At 42.8% G+C, this 25,225-nt stretch overlaps 1 protein-coding gene across 3 annotated transcripts in view; it reads right to left on the bottom strand.

Moving 5' to 3' along the window:
• Positions 1-7,752: 7,752 nt before the first annotated feature.
• Positions 7,753-25,225, bottom strand: part of ZNF385B (zinc finger protein 385B) — a 528,613-nt gene continuing 511,140 nt past the window's right edge. For all 3 annotated transcript variants that reach the window (XM_073646802.1, XM_073646803.1, XM_073646801.1), the window contains one exon: positions 7,753-9,147. In XM_073646802.1, the coding sequence (XP_073502903.1) occupies positions 8,935-9,147 (213 nt within the window). In that variant the 3' untranslated portion in view covers positions 7,753-8,934. The remainder of the gene's footprint in view (positions 9,148-25,225) is intronic.

Raw genomic sequence — 25,225 nt, 5'->3', positions numbered from 1 at the left:
AAAATCCAGCCCAATGCCCTAGTTCTATACTTATAAACCCTGATCAATGCCGCACGGCAAGTGGTGCATTCCCCACCATTGTCCCGCCGTCTCCCTCTAGCTATGTCTCTGCTATATTGCGATTTCCAGTAATGTATTTATATTTCTATCTATCTATAATATATAGATAAAAGTATTGTGACACCCACACACATTACATTTCCAGGAGATTTCAGGACATTTCCTTCTAAATCCGTACACACATTAAAGGGGTTTTCTGGCCTTAGGGTACAAGTCTGCAGCCACTCTTTGTGACTGCAGACTTGTGAATCCTCACAGCGCAGGCACTGTGTGCATAACCTAACCATGGCATACAAAGCCATCCACAGCTGTCTGCTCCATACATCTGTGACCTAGTCTCCCGGTACTTACCTGCGTGCAACCTCCGATCCTCACAAGATCTCCTTCTCTACTCCCCTCTAATCTCCTCTTCCCACAATCGTATACAAGATTTCTCCTGTGCATCCCCCCTACTCTGGAACTCTCTACCCCAACATATCAGACTCTCGCCTACCGTGGAAACTTTCAAAAGAAACCTGAAGACCCACCTCTTCCGACAAGCCAACAACCTGCAGTAACCACCGCTCCACCATACCGCTGCACGACCAGCTCTACCCTCACCTACTGTATCCTCACCCATCCCTTGTAGATTGCGAGCCCTCACGGGCAGGGTCCTCTCTCCTCCTGTACCAGTGGATGACTTGTATTGTTCAAGATTATAGTACTTATTTTTTATCATGTATACCCCTTTCACATTTACAGCGCCATAGAATAAATGGCGCTATAATAATAAATGTTAATAGCATTATTCCTCTTTCACAAAATTTTACAATTGGCCCAATGCAGTCAGACAGGTAACGTTCTCCAGATAGTGATCCGTCACTCCACAGAAAACATTTCCATTGTTCTAGAGTCCAGTGGTGACAGCTTTACACCACTCTATTGAATGATTGGGCTTGGTGATGTAAGGCTTGCATGCAGATGCTCGGCCTTGGAAACCCATGTCATTAAGTCAGGGGCGGACACAGACTGCAGAGGGCCCCTGTGCAAGAAATATTTCTGGGCCCCCCACCTTCATAATGCAACAATGTTATATAAACATATAGATTGTTATATTTATTACTAGTTTAGAACACAATTATAAAATCTAAACAATAAATGTAAGTTCGATATTTAAGAACGCAGCCATGCCATTGATACGTTGGACGTGCTTATTGTGGCCTATCACTTATCAAGTGGTCCAGACTCTCACTGCTTTACATATTGGAGGAAATAATACTGTAGTTAGGAGAAATTGATTTTTTTTTCAAAACTTTAAGGGATTATCCAGAACTTTTTTTTTTTTTTACTATGGGCCTATGAGCTAACAGGCAGATTGTTGGTAACATCCTGTCTGTCCTACCCAGTGCTGGCATAGAGGGGTCACAGACGGCTTTGGCCTGTGATTCTGATGCTTCACATAAACAGAGCATCTTTTTTTTCCGGGCTGCTCTGTTGATGGGAGATCACTGCCAACGTCATGATGATTGACAGGGGGCTTCTCCCCGCAGAAGCCGCTGAATCGCTGGCAGGAGCCGTCTGTGATCGCTGTCTGCAAGCAGAGTTTGGCATTAAAATTAATATAGTTCTTTAAAGTGAACCAGTCATTTTATTTAGTATTATAACAATTTTTTTGTTAAATATACAATAGGCACTGCAAATAGCTTGTGATCGGTGGGCGTCTGGGTCCTGAAACCCCCACCAATTGCTCAAAACACCGCTCTGAAGTACGCTGCTCTTGTAAGCAGCACACACATAGAGCAGTATATGGGGTGGATAGTAATCCTATGGGTCCACACACTGTGTACATGCTGCTTACAACAGCAGCACAGATCACATACAAGCGATCACGCGACCGCCCACTTGCACTGGCAATCAGGACTGTAATTTATTTTAAGGGATGTAACAGGCCCATTTGAACAATTGTACTGTACATTGGGCCAGTATGATGCCCATGTTCAACAGACAGGAGACTGACCCCATAATGATCAGTGTACCAGGGGACTTCAGTGATACAGACTTATGCTCTATGTGAGATTGCAGCGGCCACCTGCCAGGTATAGACCATATTAGTGCATGTCACTGGCAGCTGCTGTGCACACAACTTGTGGATATGTGACCGGCACTTTCCGCAGGTGACTACTGTTGCCAACATGTTCATATAATAATTTTTGATTTTTTTTTAAAACAATACTGTTCCAGAACTTTCACACGAGAGGCTGCGTGTCTTACTATCCTGTCGGTCTAGGTCAAGGTCGTCTTCTGCTGAAGCTTCCCGCTCCAAGCTGTGACTCCAGGGTACTGAAGACACTTGAATATCATCCCCTGTCAGCAAGATGTGCTTATAAAGCAAAGTCTATGATTGGCTGACAGGCAATGAGGCACAAATGTCAGTGTGCAGTGCCTATAACTTTATAATGGTGTATGAAAGGGTGCTCTGGAGACCCCTCTAATAGTGATCAGGACATGGTTAATATCCTGCTTCAGTGATCTCCCTCCCAACACCTCCCCCTATTCTCACAACCTCAGATCAGCAGCAGGGCACAGGCAGGTCAGGTGTCAGTAGCAGAGGGGGAATCACAGCAAGACTCCCTCCCTCCCAGCAGAGTCTGCACATAAATAAGAACAGATAGTAGAATTAACCCTTACACAAGGAGGGGGGGGGGCTTTCATCATAATCTTGTGTAGTGTGTAGCAGAGTGAGGCCCTGCCTCTCCTGTTTAGTGTTAATGATGCTGACAGCTCTGTGATGGATCTCTTGGGCCCCCTCCTGCTCGGGCCTGGTGCAGCTGCATCGGCAGTATGTCGGCCCCTGCACCAGCAGTATGTCGGCCCCTGCATCGGCAGTATGTCGGCCCCTGCATTAAGTTCCTGGTGGAGGCATAGTTTTTGTTCTATTGTAAATGACAGAGGAGATTTGGACTTCGCATTTATGGAGTCAGCAAAGCATTGGTGACTTTTTTGCCCTCTGCTCCTCAGCTCTCGGTGACTCCGCTTTGCAACTTTATGTGGTCTCCACTTCGTGGTTGAGTTGCTGTGATTTCAAAACGCTTCCACTTTTCATTAACACCACTCACAGGTGATAGTGGAATTTTTAGGAGGTAAGAAACTTCACAAACTAGCCTATTACAACTATACCATCCTATAAGACCATGCTGGCAGACGGCATGGCGAGGGGCTGAATTTATTTATCTGCGTTGGTGCTTGAAAGTTTGTGAACCTCCAGAATTTTCCAAATTTCTGCATACATTTGACCTAAAACTTCATCAGATTTTCGCACAAGTCCGAAAAGTAGATAAAGAGAATCAAATTAAGCAAATGAGTCCAAAGTACTTGCCGTCATTTTTTAAATAAGAAAAATGATCCCATATCACATAACAGTATGTTGCGAACGTATGAGAACATTGGCATTTAGTGTCTGGTGTGACTTGAACAGGGATAACTGCATTTAAACATATTCGGTAATTATTGATTAGCCCAGCACATCGGCTTGGAGAAATTTTACAGCATTCCTTCAAAACAGCTTCAACTCTTACGTTTGTGTTTTTTTTCTTATGAATTGGTCGCTTCAGGTTCTTCTGCAACATTTCTATAGGATTATGGTCAGGACTTTGACTTGGTCATTGCAAAACTTTAACTTTATTCTTTTTTAACCATTCTTTTGTACAATGACTTGTGTGCTTTGGGTCGTTATCTTGCTGTGTGATCCACGTTGTCTTGAAATTTATCCCAGGTACAGATGTGCTGACATTTTCCTTTAGAATTTGTTGGAAAATTAAGAATTCATTGTTCCATCAATAATGGCAAGTCCGAGATGCCCGAACCATGATACTACCCATCACTGTGTTTCACAGATGTATGTGTTTTTTATACAGTAATGCAGTATTGTTCTTTCTACAAACTTAAGGATTCTCATTTAAACAAAAAAACTCTATGTTGGTCTCATTGGTCCACAAAATATTGCTCTAGTGGCCTTCTGGCTGGTCCAGATGAGCTTTAGAAAACTGCACACAGGCAGCAATGTTCTTTTTAGAGGGCAGTGGGATTCTACTTGCAATCCTGCCATGTGCACCTTGTTGTTCATCATCATACTGATGGTGGACTCATGGCCATTAACATTAGCTAATGTGATAAGCCTTTAGTTGCTTAGAGGTTTCCTAGGGTTCATTTGTGACTATTATACGCCTTGCTCTTGAAGTGATCTTACCTGGTCGACCACTCTTGGGAAGGGTAATAATGGTCTTGAATTCCTTCTGTTTTCATAAAATCTCTCTGACTGCGGATTGGTCTAGTCCAAATCTTTGGAGAAAGTTTTGTAACTTTTTCCAACCTGATGAGCCTCAACAACTTTTCTTCAAACTGACCATCACTTCCAAACAGAAAGACAAATGTTAACAGGTGCAAGCTAAGAGAGTCACTCTATATGTAACTAACAAATTAAAGCTGCGCTCTGTAACGCTATAGTATGCAAATATTGAATATATGAAATTGGAATTGCATTAGTGCTATAGAAATTGTAGGCTTTCAGGCCGGGAGAGGTATCTTAATAGGTTAGGTTCCCACCAGAGAAGATCGCCTTGTCACTGGATGTTGGACAAACATAAATTGGCCAATTTATGCGCTAGGTTTCTTCATTTTTAACTTATTTTCTATAGCAGTAATGCAATTCCAATTTCACATATTCAATATTTGCATACTATAGTGTCACAGAGTCTGGCTTTAATTTGTTTGTTTAATATTTTTGTTTGGAAGTGACGGTCAGTTTTTTGAAACTTTCAAGCACCACTGTGTGTTGGGGTCACTTTGTCATCACTAAGCCTGTATTTGGGTTAAAGATCTTGCTAGAACTATCTGCCATTGGCTTGCACATTTTGCACTATGTTGCAGTAGCCTAACTTTTAAGTAAGTGTCTGTCGTGAATAGACAGCTGTTTTCAGTAAGGAAAATAACCCTCTCATAAAATACCGTCTGCTCCGGATTATGTCATGTTAATATGAGGCGACCTCATTGGATGCCTTCAGTCCAAAAATTATTTGCTCATATTTCCATTTCGGTCCAGGAACTGACTTTTATTACTTAATCCTGGACTAAGATATTGTTGTGAGCAGATACAATTACCGCAGACTCGGTACACCCAGGTCACAATTTTGACTGCTCCTCTACCTCCTAGTTTCTAGAAATGAACATTATGTAATGCTGAAATTCCAGATGTTACTGCTCAGTTTGCCCTGTTTATAAACTGGTTTTGTTTGACTTTAGTTGTTTAGTATTTTAAATAAGTGAAGACAATTTTAAGAATCTATGTCTCCTCTATGTCACTGGCCAGTGAGGGGACAGCTAAAGCCCCTCCATAATGTGACAACCCCAGGAAATCTCCCTACACCGCTTGGGGCTTTTGAGTGCAGTTTGGAGGGAGGGGATATTAGGAAAAATGTCTGAACTTTTGTGAAAAATAACCTTCCACACTTGTTAGAGATGTTAACTTTTGAGCAATGTGAATTTTTCAATTTTCAATTGAAGATAATGGTGAAGTAGTACAGAAGATGATTAACTACCGCTGAGGACAGACAGCGTCCTCTTGTGGATACATAATGTCAGCACATAGAGATAGTGCCTGTAACTGACAATAGACTGGATGTGGTTTGTCTCAATGAAGAAGTGTGTCACTTCGAAATGCATTGACCAATAAACCGCGTTTCTTTAGTTCTTGTCTCCTGGTTATCGCTGGACTACTGGCAGCGCAGAATTTAACCCACTCGTCTGCAGCCTCGCAATGTTCCCTTTAGTGTCATAACTCTGCTCCCTTATCTAATTAATTGCATTGCACAATCCATCGCATGACGGACACCAGCAGTACCCAATAGACAACCATGACTATAATAGGGGTCTGTTGTGTTCTTTCATGGGGTCTGAAATTTTACTGAACAAAATATTTTGTCCTAATGTCTGAGCGAGGATCCTGTACAGGCCTTTGGTCAGCAGAGTCCCAGTGGATCCTGTAATGCTGCTGCTGGTGTCCCCACTTGGCTCCCATTCCCCCACCATGCAGAGACACCGATCTACTCACAGCCCAACGCCGCAGTTTGGTCCCCGGCAAGTTCCCCGCTTCCTGGTTTGTGTGTGCTTGCCGCACCTCCCGGCGGCTCGCCTGGTGCACGGCTCCCCTGCTCTTAAAGGGGCAGCATGCGCCTGTATCTGAGAGACATTTAGTATAATGATGCACCTGCAAGATGGCTCCAAGCCAATAGCTGGGAGACATCTTGTATAAAAGACTCACTTAGGGAGTTGCCGAAGCAATGGAATTCATTAGTGTGTAGTCCTTGTGAGGCCAGTGTCCTCAAAACAAACAACCTGGTGCAGCCAGTCTTCAACCCGAACCCCTGGTCCTTGTGCGGCCAGTGCAAGAACATACTCCCCTGGTCCCTGTGCGGCTGGTGCCTGAATATGCTCCCCTTGTCCTTGGGGGCCAGCGCCTGAACGCTCTTCCCCGGTCCTTGGGCAGCCGGTGTCTGAACCCCGTCCCCTTGTTCATGTGTGGCCAGTCACTGAATCAGTATTTGAGGCCTGTGTGTCAGAACGTATGCCTATCCGAGTAACCCGTCTATCCGGACTGCTAAAAACAGTATCCAAAGCAGCTCACTCTGAACGTAGCCCAAGTCCGTGTGAGCGAACCTGACGCCTGGGATCGGCAGCTGCAGTACCGGCAACTAACTACCTAGGAATGGTATCTGATGGCTACCTGCAGCACAGTCTGTCTCCACCATCAGGAGCTTCAGTGAAAACCAGGTAGCTGCTTAGCTGCGCCACTTGCCAGACAGACCCGGTCCTGTGGCACAGTGGGTCCACGAACCACGTGCGCCACCTGCGTGCATGACAGCTACCTATTCACTTCTGTTTTTTGTTTTTTTCGGTCCATAGAGTTGTATGAGGGCTTGTTTTTTGCAGTATAAGCTGTAGTTGTTATTATTATATTATGATAGTTTATTAGTTTAGACAGTTACATTTAACTTATTTATTTTTAGATTGTATCTACTTTCTTGGAAAAGGTGGGTGATTTGAACTTTGCATATATGATTTTATATATATATATATATATATATATATATATATAATCACTATATAGAAGCAATAAAAAATATTTCCTTTAGAGATAAAATAAAATATATATATTTTAAAGGAAACATCTTGCATTGCAATTGCATGATCACACATTTGCTGTGCATGTATGGCTGATATCGCCAATGTAAATTTGGGACAAGTGGGTCCCGCGATGCAGTGGGCCCTAATATTTGTTCGGGCCCTAAATTTACTAGGTACTGATGCTGGCCCTGACGGAGACTTAAAAGTTTGTTCACATGTATGCTTGAACTTCCTTTAGGTGACTTTGTCACAGATCCTATATTTTTTTTTACAAGATTATGTCCATTTTTCCTACATCTATCCGCTGCATAAATTCTATTTTTCTTTTCTTGTAAAGGAACATAAAAAAACAAATTCATAAAGCAAAAAAATCTATATTTTGTTTCTGAGATTTTGAATGCAGAACTTGTAATATCTAGTGCTGCCACCTAGTGGACTCATTCTGGAATGACACCTACTCTAAGATGACAAAAAAACACATACAATTCATGCTTTTGATATTTTATTGAAAAGGTACATTAAAAAAAATTACACAGAGATTGAAACCATTAATGGCCGCAGAAAAATAAGCTAAACGAATGTGCTTGAAAAGGCTCTCTTTTGTGCTCCATTGTTCAATGTGCTGTGACAACCGAAAAATTGAACATTTTAACTGTTACCCTTTTATTTCCACACAACTTCAATAAAATGCCAGTATTACAATAAGTGTTTAGAAATAAAAAAAAGGACAGATATTTGACTATAAATACCTTATACTCTGTACATTATTGCATTAAAGAGCCACAAAAAAAAATCCAAAGTGGCTTTAATAAAAATAAAAAATAAAGAAAATAGATTTAAAACAGAAAATAGACCATTTATTATTCTTACAGAACTTATTACCTCCATGTGAGAGTAATGAAATGTTCTATGTGGTCATCTAACTTTCTGGGTATATACAGTATATATATATATTAAATATATATTTGCTCTACTTTACCAGTATCTTAGCTGATCCATAGACTAAAGCAACATAGATGATTTCTCTCGATGACAGCATAATGTAATATGGCTTTTCTAGGTTGGATCATCTATCAAAAATTGGAACGAAAATGAAAAAATAAAATTGCATCAAAGCTGAGTTGCCTTCCATTTGTAACACAGCATTTAGATTCTAGAACTCTACAAGACACAACGACATTTGGGTCAAGAACAATACTACACGTTCCCTGTAAACTTTACACGTTGATCACATAGAATAATACTTTATGTTAGCCACTGATTTGGTGTTATCCACGATAAAGCACTTTATTTTAGTCTATAGTTTCCACACTCCAAGATAGGACATTTGGATTCCAAACATGTATTTACATCAAAGGACTAGGAAGACCCCCATTTTCAAGTCTGCCAGGAAAAAAAACAACAAAAAAAAACAAACAAAAAAAAAAGAAAAAACAACTGCATTCGCTGATGATACATAAAAAAAAAATCAAAAAATCACAAAGTTGCAAAAACAATCCTACATGAGCTTAGAAAGAGCTTGCTTTTCACGACACGAACTGCAAGTATGTCAGTGATTGTTTACTGAGCTTTTTCATAATGGCAAAGAATGGCTGAGCCTGTGCGCTCTCTGATCGTCAGGTGGCCCTTTAAGAGAAGCGACGACAGGAGTCTGTAACGGAGCTGTAGTTTCTAGTCCTTTGTCCATTCTAGGCTACTACCCGGCACTATATTATACTAATACGGTGCAAAGAGAATGGAGGCTGTAGTAGCTCGAATGGAGGCATGTGCTGGTCTTAAAAAGGTAGGGGTTAAACCGGACCCCTGAAACAGAGAATTGTGGGGCCGTGGTGGTAGTGAGAGTGTCGACGTTACAGCAGCTGCAAGGGGTGAAGACAAGAAGGTCGGTGTTAAAGGCTTGATCATGTCTTTCTGGAATGCCAATTTTGCCTGAAAAAAAAGAAATAAAAATTGAGTTTCTCAAGTTTCTGATATTATTTGCCTCCATTTTTCAATATTTTCCAATATTAGGACCAAATTTACAACTTCTAATATATTTTTTTACTCCAAATTCACAGATCTGGAGGCTTCTCTTTCTTCTTTACTCCAGATAATAATACCTCCATCACATAATACTATAACAACCACCCGGCCATGTGTATAAAGTGATACTCCGACTGCACAATCCTGTGGTGTCTAGTAGAGGAAGTATCCTATCTACTCGGTAGGGACTGAAGGTGAGGGATGAAGCAAATATGGAGAGCAAAGGGTGTAACGATAGTGAGTGTATGGGCTGTAATCATGCAGATCCCGGAGCCTAGGAGTATCCAACAAGTCCCATTGGCCCATATGAGAAGACCAATGCTATTAAAGGGAATCTGACAGCTGATACATGCTGCCCGATGCACATATTATACAACGTCTGTATGATTTAAAGAGGTTGTCCAGTCCAAATCGATAAGTCTGCAGTCACTCTGTGTGACTGCAGACTTATGAATCCCCACAGCGCGTTCACTGTACCCTGCAGGGATTCACTGATTTCTGAGCTGGGACCGGAGGGTATGTATGAGTTATACATAGTCCTGGCCAAAGCCTGACTAGTGGGCACAGCTTCGCTCCATATACTTATATTGAGCGAGTCTGTGCCTTGACTAAAGATGTCGCCGTCCAGTGGGTGTTGGTGACTAGAGGGCGCAGCCTCACTTCATACAAGTGTATGGCCACGAGTATGTATAGCACATACATCACCGCTGGTCCCGGCTCAGAAACCAGTGAATCCCTGCAGTGTACAGTGTGTGCGCTGGGGGGATTCATAAGTCTGCAGACACACAGTGACTGCAGACTTATCGATCTGAACCCGACAACCCCTTTAAGTCATGTATGGTTAGGTCTGAAATGCTGTGGCATTTCAGGGGAAAACTTACCTTAAAAGCCAACCGAGGACCAAGCAGCACAGGAGACTAGTCAGACAGTAAGATCCCTGGCAGCTGCTCCCCAGTGTCTGATACATGATCACAGGGAGAGACCTGTCACTCAAGGGAAGCAGCCTGAAACGCTGCATCTTCTCACAGTCAATGATACATGGCTGAAATCATACAGCCAGTGCCTGATATATGCTGCCCATGGGTCAGGCAGCAGGAATCAGCTGTCAGGTTCCCTTTAAAGAGCTGTGCTAGTTGGGGACACTGTTGTAGATTTTGCACTGGGGCTCATAAGCTTTTAGTTATACGATCGTGGAGATCTTCACTTTATTTGTTCTCAGCAATGGAAAGACAAAGGCAGTTACTCTGAGAATGAATTTTGCAGATTTTGTTAAGGCCCCATTAGTGTCCTGTTAGAAAGATCAGGTGTTTCCCCTTTAACAATAGAATCTATCTTTTGGTGTAGATATACATAAAAGCAAGCAGATCTTCTGAAGGTAATGTGAAAGGATCATTACTAGTGTTGAGCATTCCGATACTGTAATATCGGGTATCGGCCGATATTCGCGGTATCGGAATTCCGATACTTAATTCCGATACTTTTACAATATCGGATACCGGAATCGGAAGTTCCCATAATGCCTGCGCTCTGCAGTGTCTGTGAAGGATGACAAGTTGGATGGCAGCGCGATCCAGCCTGTCATCAGAATGCCATCCCAGCGGGGGAGAATTCTCCTGATTGTTTAAAAGCCGGCGCGCGGTAAAAAGCCGCCGGCTTTTAAACAATCACACAGCCCCATACTGCTTCCCCGCAGCCTCCCACCCCGATCCTCCGCTCCCCTCGCCACCTCCCATCCCAATCGTAAATTAGGACCGGGCGGGGAGCGCAGCACCAAGGAGCGAAGGACCCGGGCGGGGAAGCCGGCAGTGAAAAGACTTCACCGCCGGCTTTCCCGTTCTGTGCTGCGCTTTCCCGCCGGTTATTTCAAATGAACAGCTGAGGTATCAGGTGATGCCGATCAGCTGTTCATTTGAAGTCGCCGCGGTGCCCTCAGAGGGTTCATGTGAGTTCATGCTTGACTGCATGAACTCACATGAACTTTCCCACGGCCGCACAGGTCAGCCTCACCTCCCAGACCCGTCATGATTAGTGTGTGTGCGGGGTGTGTGTGCGGGGTGTGTGTGCGATGTTTGTGCGGGTGTGTGCGGTGTCTGTGCGATGTGTGCGGGGTGTGTGTGCGGGGTGTGTGTGCGGGGTGTGTGTGCGCGGTGTGTGTGCGCGGTGTGTGTGCGCGGTGTGTGTGCGCGGTGTGTGTGCGCGGTGTCTGTGCGTGCAGGCAGACATAGGCCGATGTGACACTACTACTCCCATCGGCCTATGTCTGTCCCCCGTCCACTCCTGCCAGCAGGATCAGCTCGATGGGAGCAGTAGTTCCCATCAGCCTGATCCTGCTATTTAAATTGCCCTACTGTGTCCCCAATAAATGTTAAATACATGTCATTGGTGGCCAGTGGTTACCTACAATAAATTAGTTCATACATTACCTGTCCCCGCCGATCGCCACCTAAAATAAAGTAAAAAATAAAAAACTACACCTATACTCACCTAGACACCTAATTCCCCGAAGCCATCGATCTCCTGTAATAAAATATGAAATAATAAACCACAACCTTATCCTTACCCCTCCGTAGCAGTCCACGAGTGTCCCACGAAGATCTCCAGTTCAGAGCAGCCACATAGAATGTGACCGCTCTGAACCGCTGCCGCCGCTAGAATGACGGGGCCGTAAGGGTTCACCGGAGTTCAGGCAGCGCTGCTCCGGTTAGCTCCTTTACGGCCCTGCTGTATCGTGAGAAATTCCCACGGTACAGCAGTGCCGTAAAGGAGGTCTCCGGAGCTGCGCTGCCTGAATGCACTCCGGTGACCTCAGTCAGTGGCTCCCGCTGCCGGGAGCGGACGTGTTCCCGGCAGCGTGAGCTTACAGCAGCCATGACAGCTGTCAGCATCTCCAGATGTGACTGCTGTGCATGGGAGATCAGCGCAGGAACGTGGACAGGTTACTATCATTTTTAGTAAACTAAGAATTAAATAAAATTGTGTGTTTTATTTCAAATAAATTATTTTTTTCTGGGTGTAGTGTGTGTTTTTTCTTTTAACACTTTGTAGGTTAGTAATGGGGGTGTCTTATAGACGCCCATCATTACTAACCTGTGCTTCATGGCAGCTGGCGCTGACATGAACCCCACCACTATTACCCCCTGCCACCGCACCAGGGCAGCGTGGAAGAGCGAGGCTAAGTGCCAGAATTGGCGCATCCTATGGATGCGCCATTTCTGGGGCGGCTGACGGCTGGTGTTTCTAGCCTGGGAGGGGGCCATTATTCATGGCACCCTTCCTGGGCTATTAATATCAGCCCCCAGCTGTCTGCCTAGCCTTTGCTAGCTATTAAAATAGGGGGGACCCCACGTCATTTTTTTGGGGGGGGTCCCCCATTTTAATAGCTAGTAAAGGCTAGGTATTCAGCTGGGGGCTGATATTAGTAGCCTGGGAAGCTCCGTGGGTTTTACCCCCTTCCCAGGCTTCAAACATCTGCCCCAGCCGTCTGCTTAACCTCCGCTAGAGACTAAAATTATGGGGGATCCCACGCCATTTTTTTTTTTAAATAAATCCTTTATTTTAACACTAAATGACATTTGAGGAGTTAATAAAGATGCAGTCCCTAAATTATTATTTATTTTTTAATTAATTTTTCCCAAAACTTTTGACGTGGGCTTCGCCATATTTTTGTATGCCAGCCAGGTACAGCATCCAGCTTCTATGAACGCGCCATTTTCCGGGGCGGCTGCAGACTGCAATTTTCAGCGGGGGGGCAGAAAGCTTGGGCCTCCCTGCGCTGCAGATTCCATCCCCCAGCTGTCTAGTTGTACCTGGCTGGACACAAAAATAGGGAGAAGCTCCACGTTTTGTTTTTTTTAATTATTTCATGGAATAATTAAGAAAAAAAGGGCTTCCCTATATTGTTGTGTCCAACCAGGTACAAATAGGCAGCTGGTGGTGGGGGGCAGCCCGTTCCTGCCTGCTGTACCTGGCTGGACACAAATATAGTGCAAAGCCCCACGTCAATTTTTTTTTAATTATTTCAGGAAATTCATGAAATAATTAAAAAAAAATTATGTGGGGCTTCGCCCTATATTTGTGTCCAGTCAGGTACAGCAGGCAGGAACGGGCTGCCCCCAACCACCAGCTGCCTATTTGTACCTAGCCGGACACAACAATATAGGGAAGCCCTTTTTTTCTTAATTATTCCATGAATTTCATGAAATAATTAAAAAAAAAAATGCGTGGGGCTTCGCCCTATTTTTGTGCCCAGCCAGATACAACTAGGCAGCTGGGGGCTGGAATCCGCAGCGCAGGGAGACCCAAGCTTTCTGGGCCACCCCCGCTGCAAATTGCAGTCCGCAGCCGCCCCAGAAAATGGCGCGTTCATAGAAGCGCCATCTTCCGGCGCTGTACCCAACTCATCCAGGGCCCTGGTGCGGTGGCTCACTGGGTAATAAAGGGGTTAAGGCCAGCTTGGCATTATCAGCTGGCCCTAAGCCCGAAATTCATGGGGTCACGCCAATATTAGACATGACCACCATGAATTTCTAGTAAAGTATTTAAAAAAACACAACACCCAGAATAAAGTCCTTTAATTGAAATAAACACACAATTCTTTATTGTTCTAAATTAAACCATACTTACCATCACGCCCATTCCAGCTGAAGCCAACGATCTCCTGCAATAAAAGTAAAATAATAAAGCAACCTCATCCTTACCTTTCCATGGCTCCCACGACAGCTTCAGCTCTGCTACATCGAGATGACAGGCTGGACCGCAGCAGAACGCTGCCATCCATCCTGTCATCCCGCAGACACTGAGAAGCGCAGGCATACTTCCACTCCTCAGTGTCTGGCTGTGACGGCATCCAGATGAGCCGAGGTCATGTCCAATGAACTCAGCTCACCTCATGTACGTCACTGACAGCGTGGGAAAATTCTCCTGCACTCAGCACTTCAGCGTGAGAATTTTCCCACGCTGTCAGTGACGTGCATGAGGTGAGCTGAGTTCATTGGACATGACCTCACCTCATGTATGTCACTGACAGCGTGGGAGAATTCTCACGCTGAAGCGCTGAGTGCAGGAGAATTTTCCCACGCTGTCAGTGACGTGCATGAGGTGAGCTGAGTTCATTGGACATGAACTCGGCTCATCTGGATGACGTCACAGAGAGACACTGAGGAGCGCAAGCATGCCTGCGCTTCTCAGTGTCTGCGGGATGACAGGCTGGATGGCAGCGTTCTGCTGCGGTCCAGCCTGTCATCTCGATGTAGCAGAGCTGGAGCTGTCCTGGGAACCATTGAAAGGTAAGGATGATGTTGCTTTATTATTTTTCTTTTATTGCAGGAGATCGTTGGCTTCAGCTGGAATGGGCGTGATGGTAAGTATGGTTTAATTTAGAACAATAAAGAATTGTGTGTTTATTTCAATTAAAGGACTTTATTCTGGGTGTTTGTGTTTTTCTTTAACTTTGACTATGGGGTTAGTAATGGGGGTGTCTTATAGACGCCTCTCCATTACTAACCTGGGCTTGATGTCATCTGGCATTATAAGCTGACATCAACCCCAGCCCTATTACCCCACTGCCACCGCTACAGGGCAGTGGGAAGAGCGAGGCTAAGTGCCAGAATTGGCGCATCCTATGGATGCGCCATTTCTGGGGCGGCTGACGGCTGGTGTTTCTAGCCTGGGAGGGGGCCAATATTCATGGCACCCTTCCTGGGCTATTAATATCAGCCCCCAGCTGTCTGCCTAGCCTGTGCTAGCTATTAAATTAGGGGGGACCCCACGTTATTTTTTTGGGGGGGTTCCCCCATTTTAATAGCTAGTAAAGGCTAGGTATTCAGCTGGGGGCTGATATTAGTAGCCTGGGAAGCTCCGTGGGTATTACCCCCTTCCCAGGCTTCAAACATTTGCCCCAGCCGTCTGCTTAACCTCCGCTAGAGCCTAAAATTAAGGGGAACCCCACGCCATTTTTTTTTTAAATAAATCCTTTATTTTAACACTAAATGACAAGTACAGTAATCAACACTATTACTGTACTTCATATATATGTGACTGACATGTTTCTATCTATCTAATCTATGTGTGAAGCTCTATTCTGTCTATTATAAATTGTCGGGTACAGATGCTGAATTGCCGGCCGGCTTTCTTAAAGAGACGGTGCACGAAAACACTAATATTTTTTTAAATAAATCCTTTACACTAAATGACAAGTACAGTAAGCAACACTGTCACAGTACTTCATATATATGTGACTGACATGTTTCTATCTATCTAATCTATGTGTGAAGCTCTATTCTGTCTGTTATAAATTGTCGGGTACCGCTGCTGAATTGCCGGCCGGCTTTCTTAAAGAGACGGTGCACGAAAACACTAATATTTTTTTAAATAAATCCTTTACACTAAATGACAAGTACAGTAAGCAACACTGTCACAGTACTTCATATATATGTGACTGACATGTTTCTATCTATCTAATCTATGTGTGAAGCTCTATTCTGTCTGTTATAAATTGTCGGGTACAGATGCTGAATTGCCGGCCGGCTTTCTTAAAGAGACGGTGCATGAAAACACTAATATTTTTTTAAATAAATCCTTTACACTAAATGACAAGTACAGTAAGCAACACTGTCACTGTACTTCATATATATGTGACTGACATGTTTCTATCTATCTAATCTATGTGTGAAGCTCTATTCTGTCTATTATAAATTGTCGGGTACAGATGCTGAATTGCCGGCCGGCTTTCTTAAAGAGACGGTGCACGAAAATACTAATATTTTTTAAAATAAATCCTTTACACTAAATGACAAATACAGTAAGCAACACTGTCACAGTACTTCATATATATGTGACTGACATGGTTCTATCTACCTAATCTATGTGTGAAGCTCTATTCTTTCTGTTGTAAATTGTCGGGTACCGGTGAATGCCGCTGATGAATTGCCGGCTTTTCATGTCATTCTACATTATTCTTAGTTGTTTTACTTCATGTAGAATTAACCTACAAGGAAAGAAAGGGTTTATTTTCATTCCGATATTTGTGTCCCATTGACTTGCATTGGTTTCCGGTATCGGAATCGGCGATATCCGATACTTTTTGGGTATCGGCCCGATCCAATCCGATACGATATTTCCTGATATCGGAAGGTATCGCTCAACACTAATCATTACACTACATGCTTAACCATTATAAAGCAATGGCATTGCGTCCTCTGGGAAATGTTCTGTCTTTTAATTTTACCATTAGATAATTTTCTTAATTTACTATAAAATGAACCAAAAATGAAACCAAAGACAAAAGTTGGAACATATGTAGGTATAAATGCAAAGTGTAGTTGCACGTTCACACTGTGGCCATTTAACATTTAAATGGCCACAGAGTGAATGTGCACCAACGCTTTGCACTTACACCTACATACTGTATGCTCAGTCTCATTTCTTTGGTTTTGCTTTAGTTTCTTGTACTTTGTACAAACAGGGGCATGGCTCCCTCTTTTTGGACTCTACATTTCATCTATATAGCTTTCCATGGGCAGGTGTCTGAACAGTCGGGTCTGGGTCTTGCTCTGCCCCAATCTATATTGAGGTTGTCTAACACAAAGTGAGGCTTAATGCTAGAGATAGTCCCGATTGGGTACACCTTGTCGTGGTGGGATGGCTTTTACACTTCTTTTTTTTAATCAAAATAGTGTCAACTAAGTACCATATGTTATTTACATGTACTATTACAATTTATTTATTTAATTACTACAGGGTATTTGTTCATTTTTTTTTATCTTAGATTTTATAAAATGAACCTGTACGATTTATGCCTGCTACAGTTGGTGCAAATCAATTCTCAGGACTTGTTCCATCAGCAATGGCCGGAAGCCCTTTGAACCTCCTCCTACCTCCAGGCATTCGCTGCTTTTCTTCTTATTTGACGGCTTGGGGCAACGTCAGTGTTTCAGCGTGATGCACATATCACAAGGCGGCTAATCAAAAGAAGAGCGGCGAATAACAGGAGCTGCCAATCAGTGGTGGGGGCGTGGTTATACAGAATAGCAGGACTAGTTTGCATGTGACACATAATCCTGCAGTGATAATCTGCTGATAAAACACTGATTATATTAAAACTACAGCAAGCAGCCCAGTAAGTGACACATCCCTGAAATGAGGCTCTCTGCCTCATACATCATGCTGTTCTCCGATTAAATAATAAAAACCTGCTGACAATTTCCCTTTAAGATCCCCCTACCAGTGGTTGCAGTCAGTCAAAAAAAATATCATCAGTTACATTATGTATGTTTTTAACTCAAGCCTCATTTTTATGAGGGATGGAGCTCTATGTTTCTGTTACATTTACCCATTCATTTTTAATGGAAAATTAAGCCACATTTCACAATAACAAGTGATATTTCAGAAAGGTTCGGTATAAACGCCTCCCTATTTTTTACATATTTTTCTCCAAGGAGAATTTACATCTTAAAACAAATTCTCTAGGTATAATATTAGCTCAGCTGCCTTTGACCCTTACAGTAATAAAACACCATAACATATAAAATGTTGATAAACTAGAATATTTAATTACAGTACTTAAAATGAAGCAATTAGCACTTCCTGAATGTGGCCTGGAAAGTAATCATTGTAATTAATGTATTTTCCTTTTTTTTTTTTTTTTTTTTAATAATCTCTTGTAGTAGCGATACTGAATAAATGTTTTAAAATTCATTCAATTTTCTGGATTATAATTTCATTTTTCCGATGCAAAACAGAGCTGTTTATGTTTTTAATGCACAGGAAGGGCAGACCTGTTTTTTTAGCTGCAAAACACACAAAAGTTAATTTTAGTATTGTCATACTGAGGCCGGTGTTTTTACATCCAATGTTCACGTTCCATACACAGACTGCAATCTCTAGAAAAGCAGTGGGTCTCCTGACCAGAACTCAAAAAACTCATGTATGAGGCTGTTGAGTTTAGGCTACAATACCTTCAACCAGTCCAGACATTGATGATCTTAAATTGGACCATGAATGTCGGTTATGTGACACTGGCTGATGTACAATCACGCACAAGAATCTCTATAGATGTGACTGTTCTACCTGTGACTGTTGAATTGACTGTTCTACAAATGATCCAATCGCTGTGGGACAATCTGGATTACGTGGAGTACGGCGGACAGGTGAGGGATATGGTGGTTTATTATTTTTGATTTTTTTACAGGTGACATTGGCATCGGGGATTAGGCCTTAAAGTGAGTATATGGTGTTTTTTATTTTTTTACAGGGGACAAGGGCATCGGGTTTAGGTGTAGGTGAGTATAATGTGTTTTTTATTTCAATATTTATTTATTAATTTTAACTTTTTATTTTTACTTTGAGCACAGGCGCCGGCTGATGAGCGACTACTTCTCCCATCGCCGGTGCCTGCTCTCACTGTTTATAGTGACAGCAGGCGTTGGCTGATGGGAGCAGTAGTCTCATCAGCTGGCGCCTGTGACCCAGGGTAAGCTTTTTACCATGGGTCACAGTGACAGCTGTGGGATCACGCCGATATCTGACAGCATGATCCCTCAGCGCTCTGACCGATGTGAATCAAAACCCCTTTTTTCCCGCGCTGTCGCGCAAATGGCATAATGGTAAGCCAGGGATGTTTGGGTCCATATGAATGGGGTCTGGATTCAGGTTCAGGTTCTGTTCTAGTTTCTGTTGTGGGGAACTGAGGAGATGAAATTCGAATTTGCATTTGTCAGGTTACAATTAATACTCCCGTCTTCCTGACCCTCACCTTGTCCGCTGATTGCCCACTTGATCACTCAATTTGGTTTTAACTCACAGGCTGCCAATCTTCTTCATGCCACAGGTCACGCATTTCCAGCTCCCACTAGGCCCAGTGACGTTACGTAGTTAGTCGGGCTGTGATGTCATGAGGTTGCAAAGCCTTGTGGGCAAAGGAGGCCCTAAAGATCTAACGGGACCTTTGGCGGGAAATAAACTATTGGCCTCTGAGTGAAAACCGGAACAAATTTGTGTGAAGTGAATCGTGTAAAATGCAAATTCTGACAAATTCCAATTTGGATTGACAATTCTGACGAATCTGAATTTTATGAGAACTTTGAGGCCAATTCAGTTTGCCTCAAGCGATTTACTCATCGCTAGTTTGGTTAAATTGGGGAAAACTGTATGAAGCAGGACAATTTTGCTGGTGTTGTGTCACTAAAATCTGTGCACGTGGAGGATCTAGTAGTATCAGCTTCTCCTTTGATTCCGGTTCGTTGCCTAGTTTATGACATTGTACGCTCCTTGTTGATGTTTTAAGAGTTCTGATTCTTTTGATGTACGGTATTATACGGTGATTTGGGCATCTGTCTTGTTTATGAGCTCTGGGTGACTACAGCTGCCAATTTCATGACAGGGAATGATAAGGGATGACATATCTGGTGAGTCAGCCAGTCCATACCCACAGATCTCACACATGGCCTGTCTAATGCTGCTACCACAAGTCATTGCTTGTTAGTTAAGGAGAGAGATTTCAGTATCTACTGTTTTCACAGATACCACAGTGTGGAAAGATAAGCAGGTCAAGGCTTCACAGAAGAGATCAAATTATAGAATATTGGTATAATTAAAAAAAAATAATAACCAGAGAGACATCTAGGTACGGACCATAAAGATGATTCCTAACATGTAAGGAAGAATTTAATTGACAAAGTAGTTGGCACAGCGGCTTCTGCAGCAGGGTATCTTTTGGAGCACTTTCATTAAAAAAAAAGGACCAACGTTATTTTATGGGGCCATGCACATGTCCTATTTTTTCATTGGATAGATTCAGTCCTAGTGGGAAAAAAAAATTGCAGCATGCACAATTTGCATCCAATATTTGGATCGCACTCGACCATGCAAGTCAATGAATCAGGGCTGACAGAATGGAGTAGATGGAGAATTTTTTTTTCTCCATCTTTTCCACATCCGAGAAAATTGGATCACACTTTGATCAGAGTTTGATTAGAATGTGATAAGCATAATCAGACCGATGTTCTCAGATGAGAGAAAATACAGTCGAGTGACCCTAGCCTAAGAGAAACCTCTGGGAATCAGTTTCATCAGTGATATGGAAAGCGCCAGCAAAACGGCTGTTGAATAGGGAGATAAGGGTTCTCCAGACTGGATATATTCACTGACATACCTAGCTAAAGTGGGTAGACCGTGGGCTCATTTAGACCTGACAATCGTGAACGCTATTTTCCTAAGAACACTAATTTCCCAATTATCAGCTTGTCTAAAAAGGCTGGAAATCATCTGACAAACAAGCATTTTGCTCACTCGTCAGGTAATTTTTATTATTTTTAAGCCAATTTAAAAGTCATAATTCTTGGCAGCACATCGTCCTGTGTAAACAGGTAAAGTGCTGCCGACAACATCTCATTATATGGGCACAGAATAATCGTATTAACAAATGTTCTGCATGCATCGAAGTGCGGTTGGCCTTTCTAAAATAGCTATTGAATCAATCGGCTTAGATGTAGCCGATCAGCGGTCAATGAATGGTCGTGATCTGCTTGTCTAAATTCAGCATAACTCCTGCCCCATTCCAGGTTTTTCTATCAAGTCCCATATTCGTTTATTACTGTGTGTGGCTGTGAAATGTGGCAAAATAACACATGAACAGGTAACACTGCAGGCTGGGCTGCCATCAACACCAGGCAAATGCTTATCATGCCATCCACTAAGCCATGATGAGCTAATGGTCCACATTCATGTGTAGCTGTAAATCACTGTTGTGTTCGGGATAGTGCAAGTATTTTCTTTTTTTTTTTTGTATTTTGTCTAGAATGTGTATTAATCTCCATTAATTATTGTTAATAGGTGAAGGGGAAATTTCTAACCTTTTTAGTGAATAAAAGGTTTTATTATACTCACCTACAGGGCGGTCTGATCGGTGTTGCTGGTCTTGATCCGGAGCCTCCTCTCTTCTTGCGATCACCATCCTCCTTCATGTGGATGACACTTCCTACATCATCCATGCAATGTCCTCCATAGCGCTCCTGGGCAGGTGCACTGCTCTCTGCCCTGCCAAGAGCACAGCAAAGTAATGTAATGCACATGCACAAGGAAAGGTCAAAGAGCGCTGGCGCATGTGCACCACAGTACTTTGCACTGCCCTCGGTAGGGCTGAGAAAAGTACGCCTGCGCAGGGGTGCGATGGAGGACGCTGTGTGAATGATGTAGGACGCATCATCAACATGAAGCAAGAAGGAGGATGGAGATTGAAAGGAGGAGGCGCCGGATCAAGACCAGTGACGCTCATCGGACCGGACTGCTCTGTAGGCGAGTATAATAAAAGGTCTTTTTTGTGTTATGCAGAGCGCATTGGGGACATGTATAGCATTCTAGCATGCTGTATATGAGACCATAAAGGTGCTGGCCCTACTTTATATGGGAAAATCTGATGACAGGTTCCCTTTAAGCCTCAGCGGGCACCCTTTGTGATACTGGTTTGGTCACTAGAACCTCACCAACACCAAACAGGCTGTACAAGTGGAAAATAGACATGTATCCATGATGTTTAACGGAGTTACGGGAAAGAATATGAATGAAGTATATATGTAAAACCATAAAGAATGAACCAATTTGCTTTAAAAGGACAAATTTTCCTTCTAAATCCCGGTTGTCGATAAGACTAGATTAACATTCCGAACAAGAATTTTATACACAAGCAAGTATTTGTTATTTTCTATCGTTACAGAACTTCCATCAGACACAATTAACCTAGGGGTTCAGTGCCATCACTACTTTAGGAGCAATTTTGGCTGGGAATTCCCTTCCTGGATTCCATATTTGTGATTTAGGCAACCTCTTCTCAAGATGACCCATGGGGCATATTTCTAATTAATGTTTGAATTGCTGAAATATAATGATCATGAAATAAATAAATCCTGGATTTTACATTCTGTGACATATGCAAATGCAAGGAAAATGTTTTAATGGGAGCGGAGCATTAAAATAGAAGGCTATAAGGCGCAGTGGGACAGAATTATGCTATTGCTTGTCAAGCAATGAACTTCCATGTTGTACGAGATGTTCATTTAACATGATAGCGGTGTTAGCACTTAAAGTACAGTGTTTCAGTGCTTCTAAAGACCTCCACTTTATTTCTAAATTGCAGAACCTCTTTCAATATGTCCTCCTATATTACAAGCCTGATTGCATCTTTTTTCATTTTCTTTTAGTGCGTAGTTTGGTTCAGCAGGTTGCTGATTGGAGCACTTGACCCCTGCGGAGAGCACAAAGGAGTGGCCGTCCACAGTCACAGCTATTATGGATCCTACCGCTGAGGCTACATAATATTGAAAGTTTTCTACCTTCTTCCAAATGCACTGGAAAGTCCATCAAGAGTACATTTAAAACAAATTGCACACCAGTATGAAATGCATTAGTTAATGTACTTTCAATTGAAGCAAGTGGACCTTACGTTATGTTCTCCACAATACAATCAACTGTGGAGTAAAAGCTTTGGTACAAAAAGAAAAGTACAACTCTAACAATTGCCTTCATCTGTCTTGCCCCCTTCTTTGTACATGTCCCGAGCTTCCACCGCTATATAGGGCTCAAAAAAATATATTAAACAGTTCTATTCACTTGTAATTTCACCGCCTGCCCTCGATTAAAATGTTTTAGAGAGCAGATACATAGTAAGACCTACACACAGTGCAGTAATTTGTGCTCCCCATTACCAGAGTATAGGAATAAATGTATTTCCACTATATTCGTCTTCTGATTAGGATGTTTTTCTGTTTTGGCAAAAAAATAGGTAATGGAAATAAAATTGGACCAAATCTGTACAGTATAAAATAATGTTAGGCTACAAGTGACCCTAGGAAAGAAATATGAAAATACAATTTTGTAGAGTTGAGCAACAAGATTTGCAGTCTAGTTGCTGCGTCAGTTGTCCATGACCGCCAAACCAGGGCCATCCAAACCTTCACCTACTTGCCGGAACCACGGAGCCTCTTCTGGTTAGTACTCTCTGTGTGATGTCATTGTTGAGGTGCAACACACTTATAATGTCGCTATGGACCTACTAATCACAAGAGATACCAGCGATGTCAACAAGTAGGAGGAGGTTTGCCGGGCTCTGGTCCAGTGGCCACTGACTGCAAGCTTTACTGCTTGACCTGGCTCCTGCAAATCTTATTGGTCAACTCTACACTTTTATTGAAAAAAAAATGGTGCCCACCCCTCCACTAAAGTTATACTCACCTAGACTCATTAGAGATATCAATAGAAGCTTTCATACAGGCCACTTTTTCAGTACCACAGTGTGAATGTGCACCTACACATTACACTTATACCAACAGGTGTGCCAGCCCATGTTCTCGGTTTTGCTTTAGTTCCTTGTACTCTGTACATAATAGCATGTGCCCCCTACCCCCTTTGGGCTGTGCATTTTGCCTACTTAGCTTTCCACAGGCAGGTGTAAAACAGTTAGGCTGCGTGCCCACTATGCGTTTTTCAAGCGTTTTTGCTGCGGAATTTCCACAGCGAAAATGCTTAAAAAACGCTTGTTAATACGTGACCCATGGTCCCCAATGATAATCCGCATGTGCCGTGCACATGCTGCGGAAATTTCCACTGCGGATTATAATTTTGGAAAAATATGCAGCATGCCCATTATTTTTGCATAATCGCCGCCATTGACTTGCATTGAATCGCTTAACCTCTTAAGGACCCTGGGATTTTCCATTTTTGCATTTTCGTTTTTTGCTCCCCTTGTTCCCAGAGCCATAGCATTTTATTTTTCAGTCAATATGACCGTGTGAGGGCTTATTTTTTGTGGGACGAGTTGTACTTTTGAATGGCATTACTGGTTTTACCATATCGTGTACGGGAAAAAAATTCCAAGTGCGGTGAAATCGCAAAAAAAGTGCAATACCACAGATGTTTTTTTTTTTTTTTTTACCACGTTCACTGAATGCTAAAACTGACCTGCCATTCTTATTCTCCAGGTAATTACGAGTTCGTAGATACCAAACATGTATAGGTTCTTAACTTATTTATTTAAGTGGTGAAAAAAAAATCCAAAGTTTGCGGAAAAAAAAAATGGCGCCATTTTCCAAGACCCACAGCATCTCCATTTTTCGGGATCTGGGGCCGGGTGAGGGCTTATTTTTTGCGCGCCGAGCTGAAGTTTTTATTGATATCATTTTGGGGTAGATCCGATGTTTTGATCACCTGTTATTGCATTTTATTGCAATGTTGCGGTGACCAAAAAATGTAAATGTAATCCTGGCGTTTAGAATTTTTTTCTCGTTACGCCATTTACCGATCGGATTAATTATTTTTTTATATTGATAGATCGGGCAATTCTGAACGCAGCAATACCAAATATGTGTATGTGGTTTTTTTTTTTATTATTTTATTTTGAATGGGGCAAAAGGGGGGTGATTTAAACTTTTATATTTTTTTAAGTTTTTAGATATTTTTAAAAACATTTTTTTACACTTCTTGCTTGCTTCTATAGTCTCCATAGGAGACTAGAAGCAGCAACTGTCCGATCGCCTCTGCTACATAGAGGTGATGAGCAGATCACCTCTATGTAGCAGAAATGCTCTTGTGCTATGAGCGCCGACCACTAGGTGGTGCACATAGCGATTATTACATGACAACCACTGGGGTCTGCTGCAGACCCAGGGTTGTCATGCTCACCCATCAGTGACCCGCGATCACATGACGGGGTCACCGATGTGCGGGGTAAGTGACGCGCTTCCAGCGCGGCGATGTTAAATGCCGCTGTCAGAGATTGACAGTGGCATTTAACTGATTAACAGCTGCGGGTGGATCGCGATTCCACCTGCGGCTGTTGCGGGCACATGTCAGCTGTAAGAATCAGCTGACATGTGCCCGGTTCAGTGTGGGCTCAGCGCCGGAGCCCGCACTGAACAGGGGGTGACAGGCTGGTGCATACTATTACGCCCCACGCTGTAAAGGGGTTAATATCCGCATGAGTACATGTACACATGCG

The sequence above is a fragment of the Phyllobates terribilis genome, unplaced genomic scaffold, assembly GCF_046119375.1.
Source record: "Phyllobates terribilis strain yellow unplaced genomic scaffold, ASM4611937v1 Scaffold_9__5_contigs__length_417890890, whole genome shotgun sequence".
NCBI lineage: Eukaryota > Metazoa > Chordata > Amphibia > Anura > Dendrobatidae > Phyllobates > Phyllobates terribilis.
This window is presented reverse-complemented; position numbering and strand designations above follow the sequence as displayed.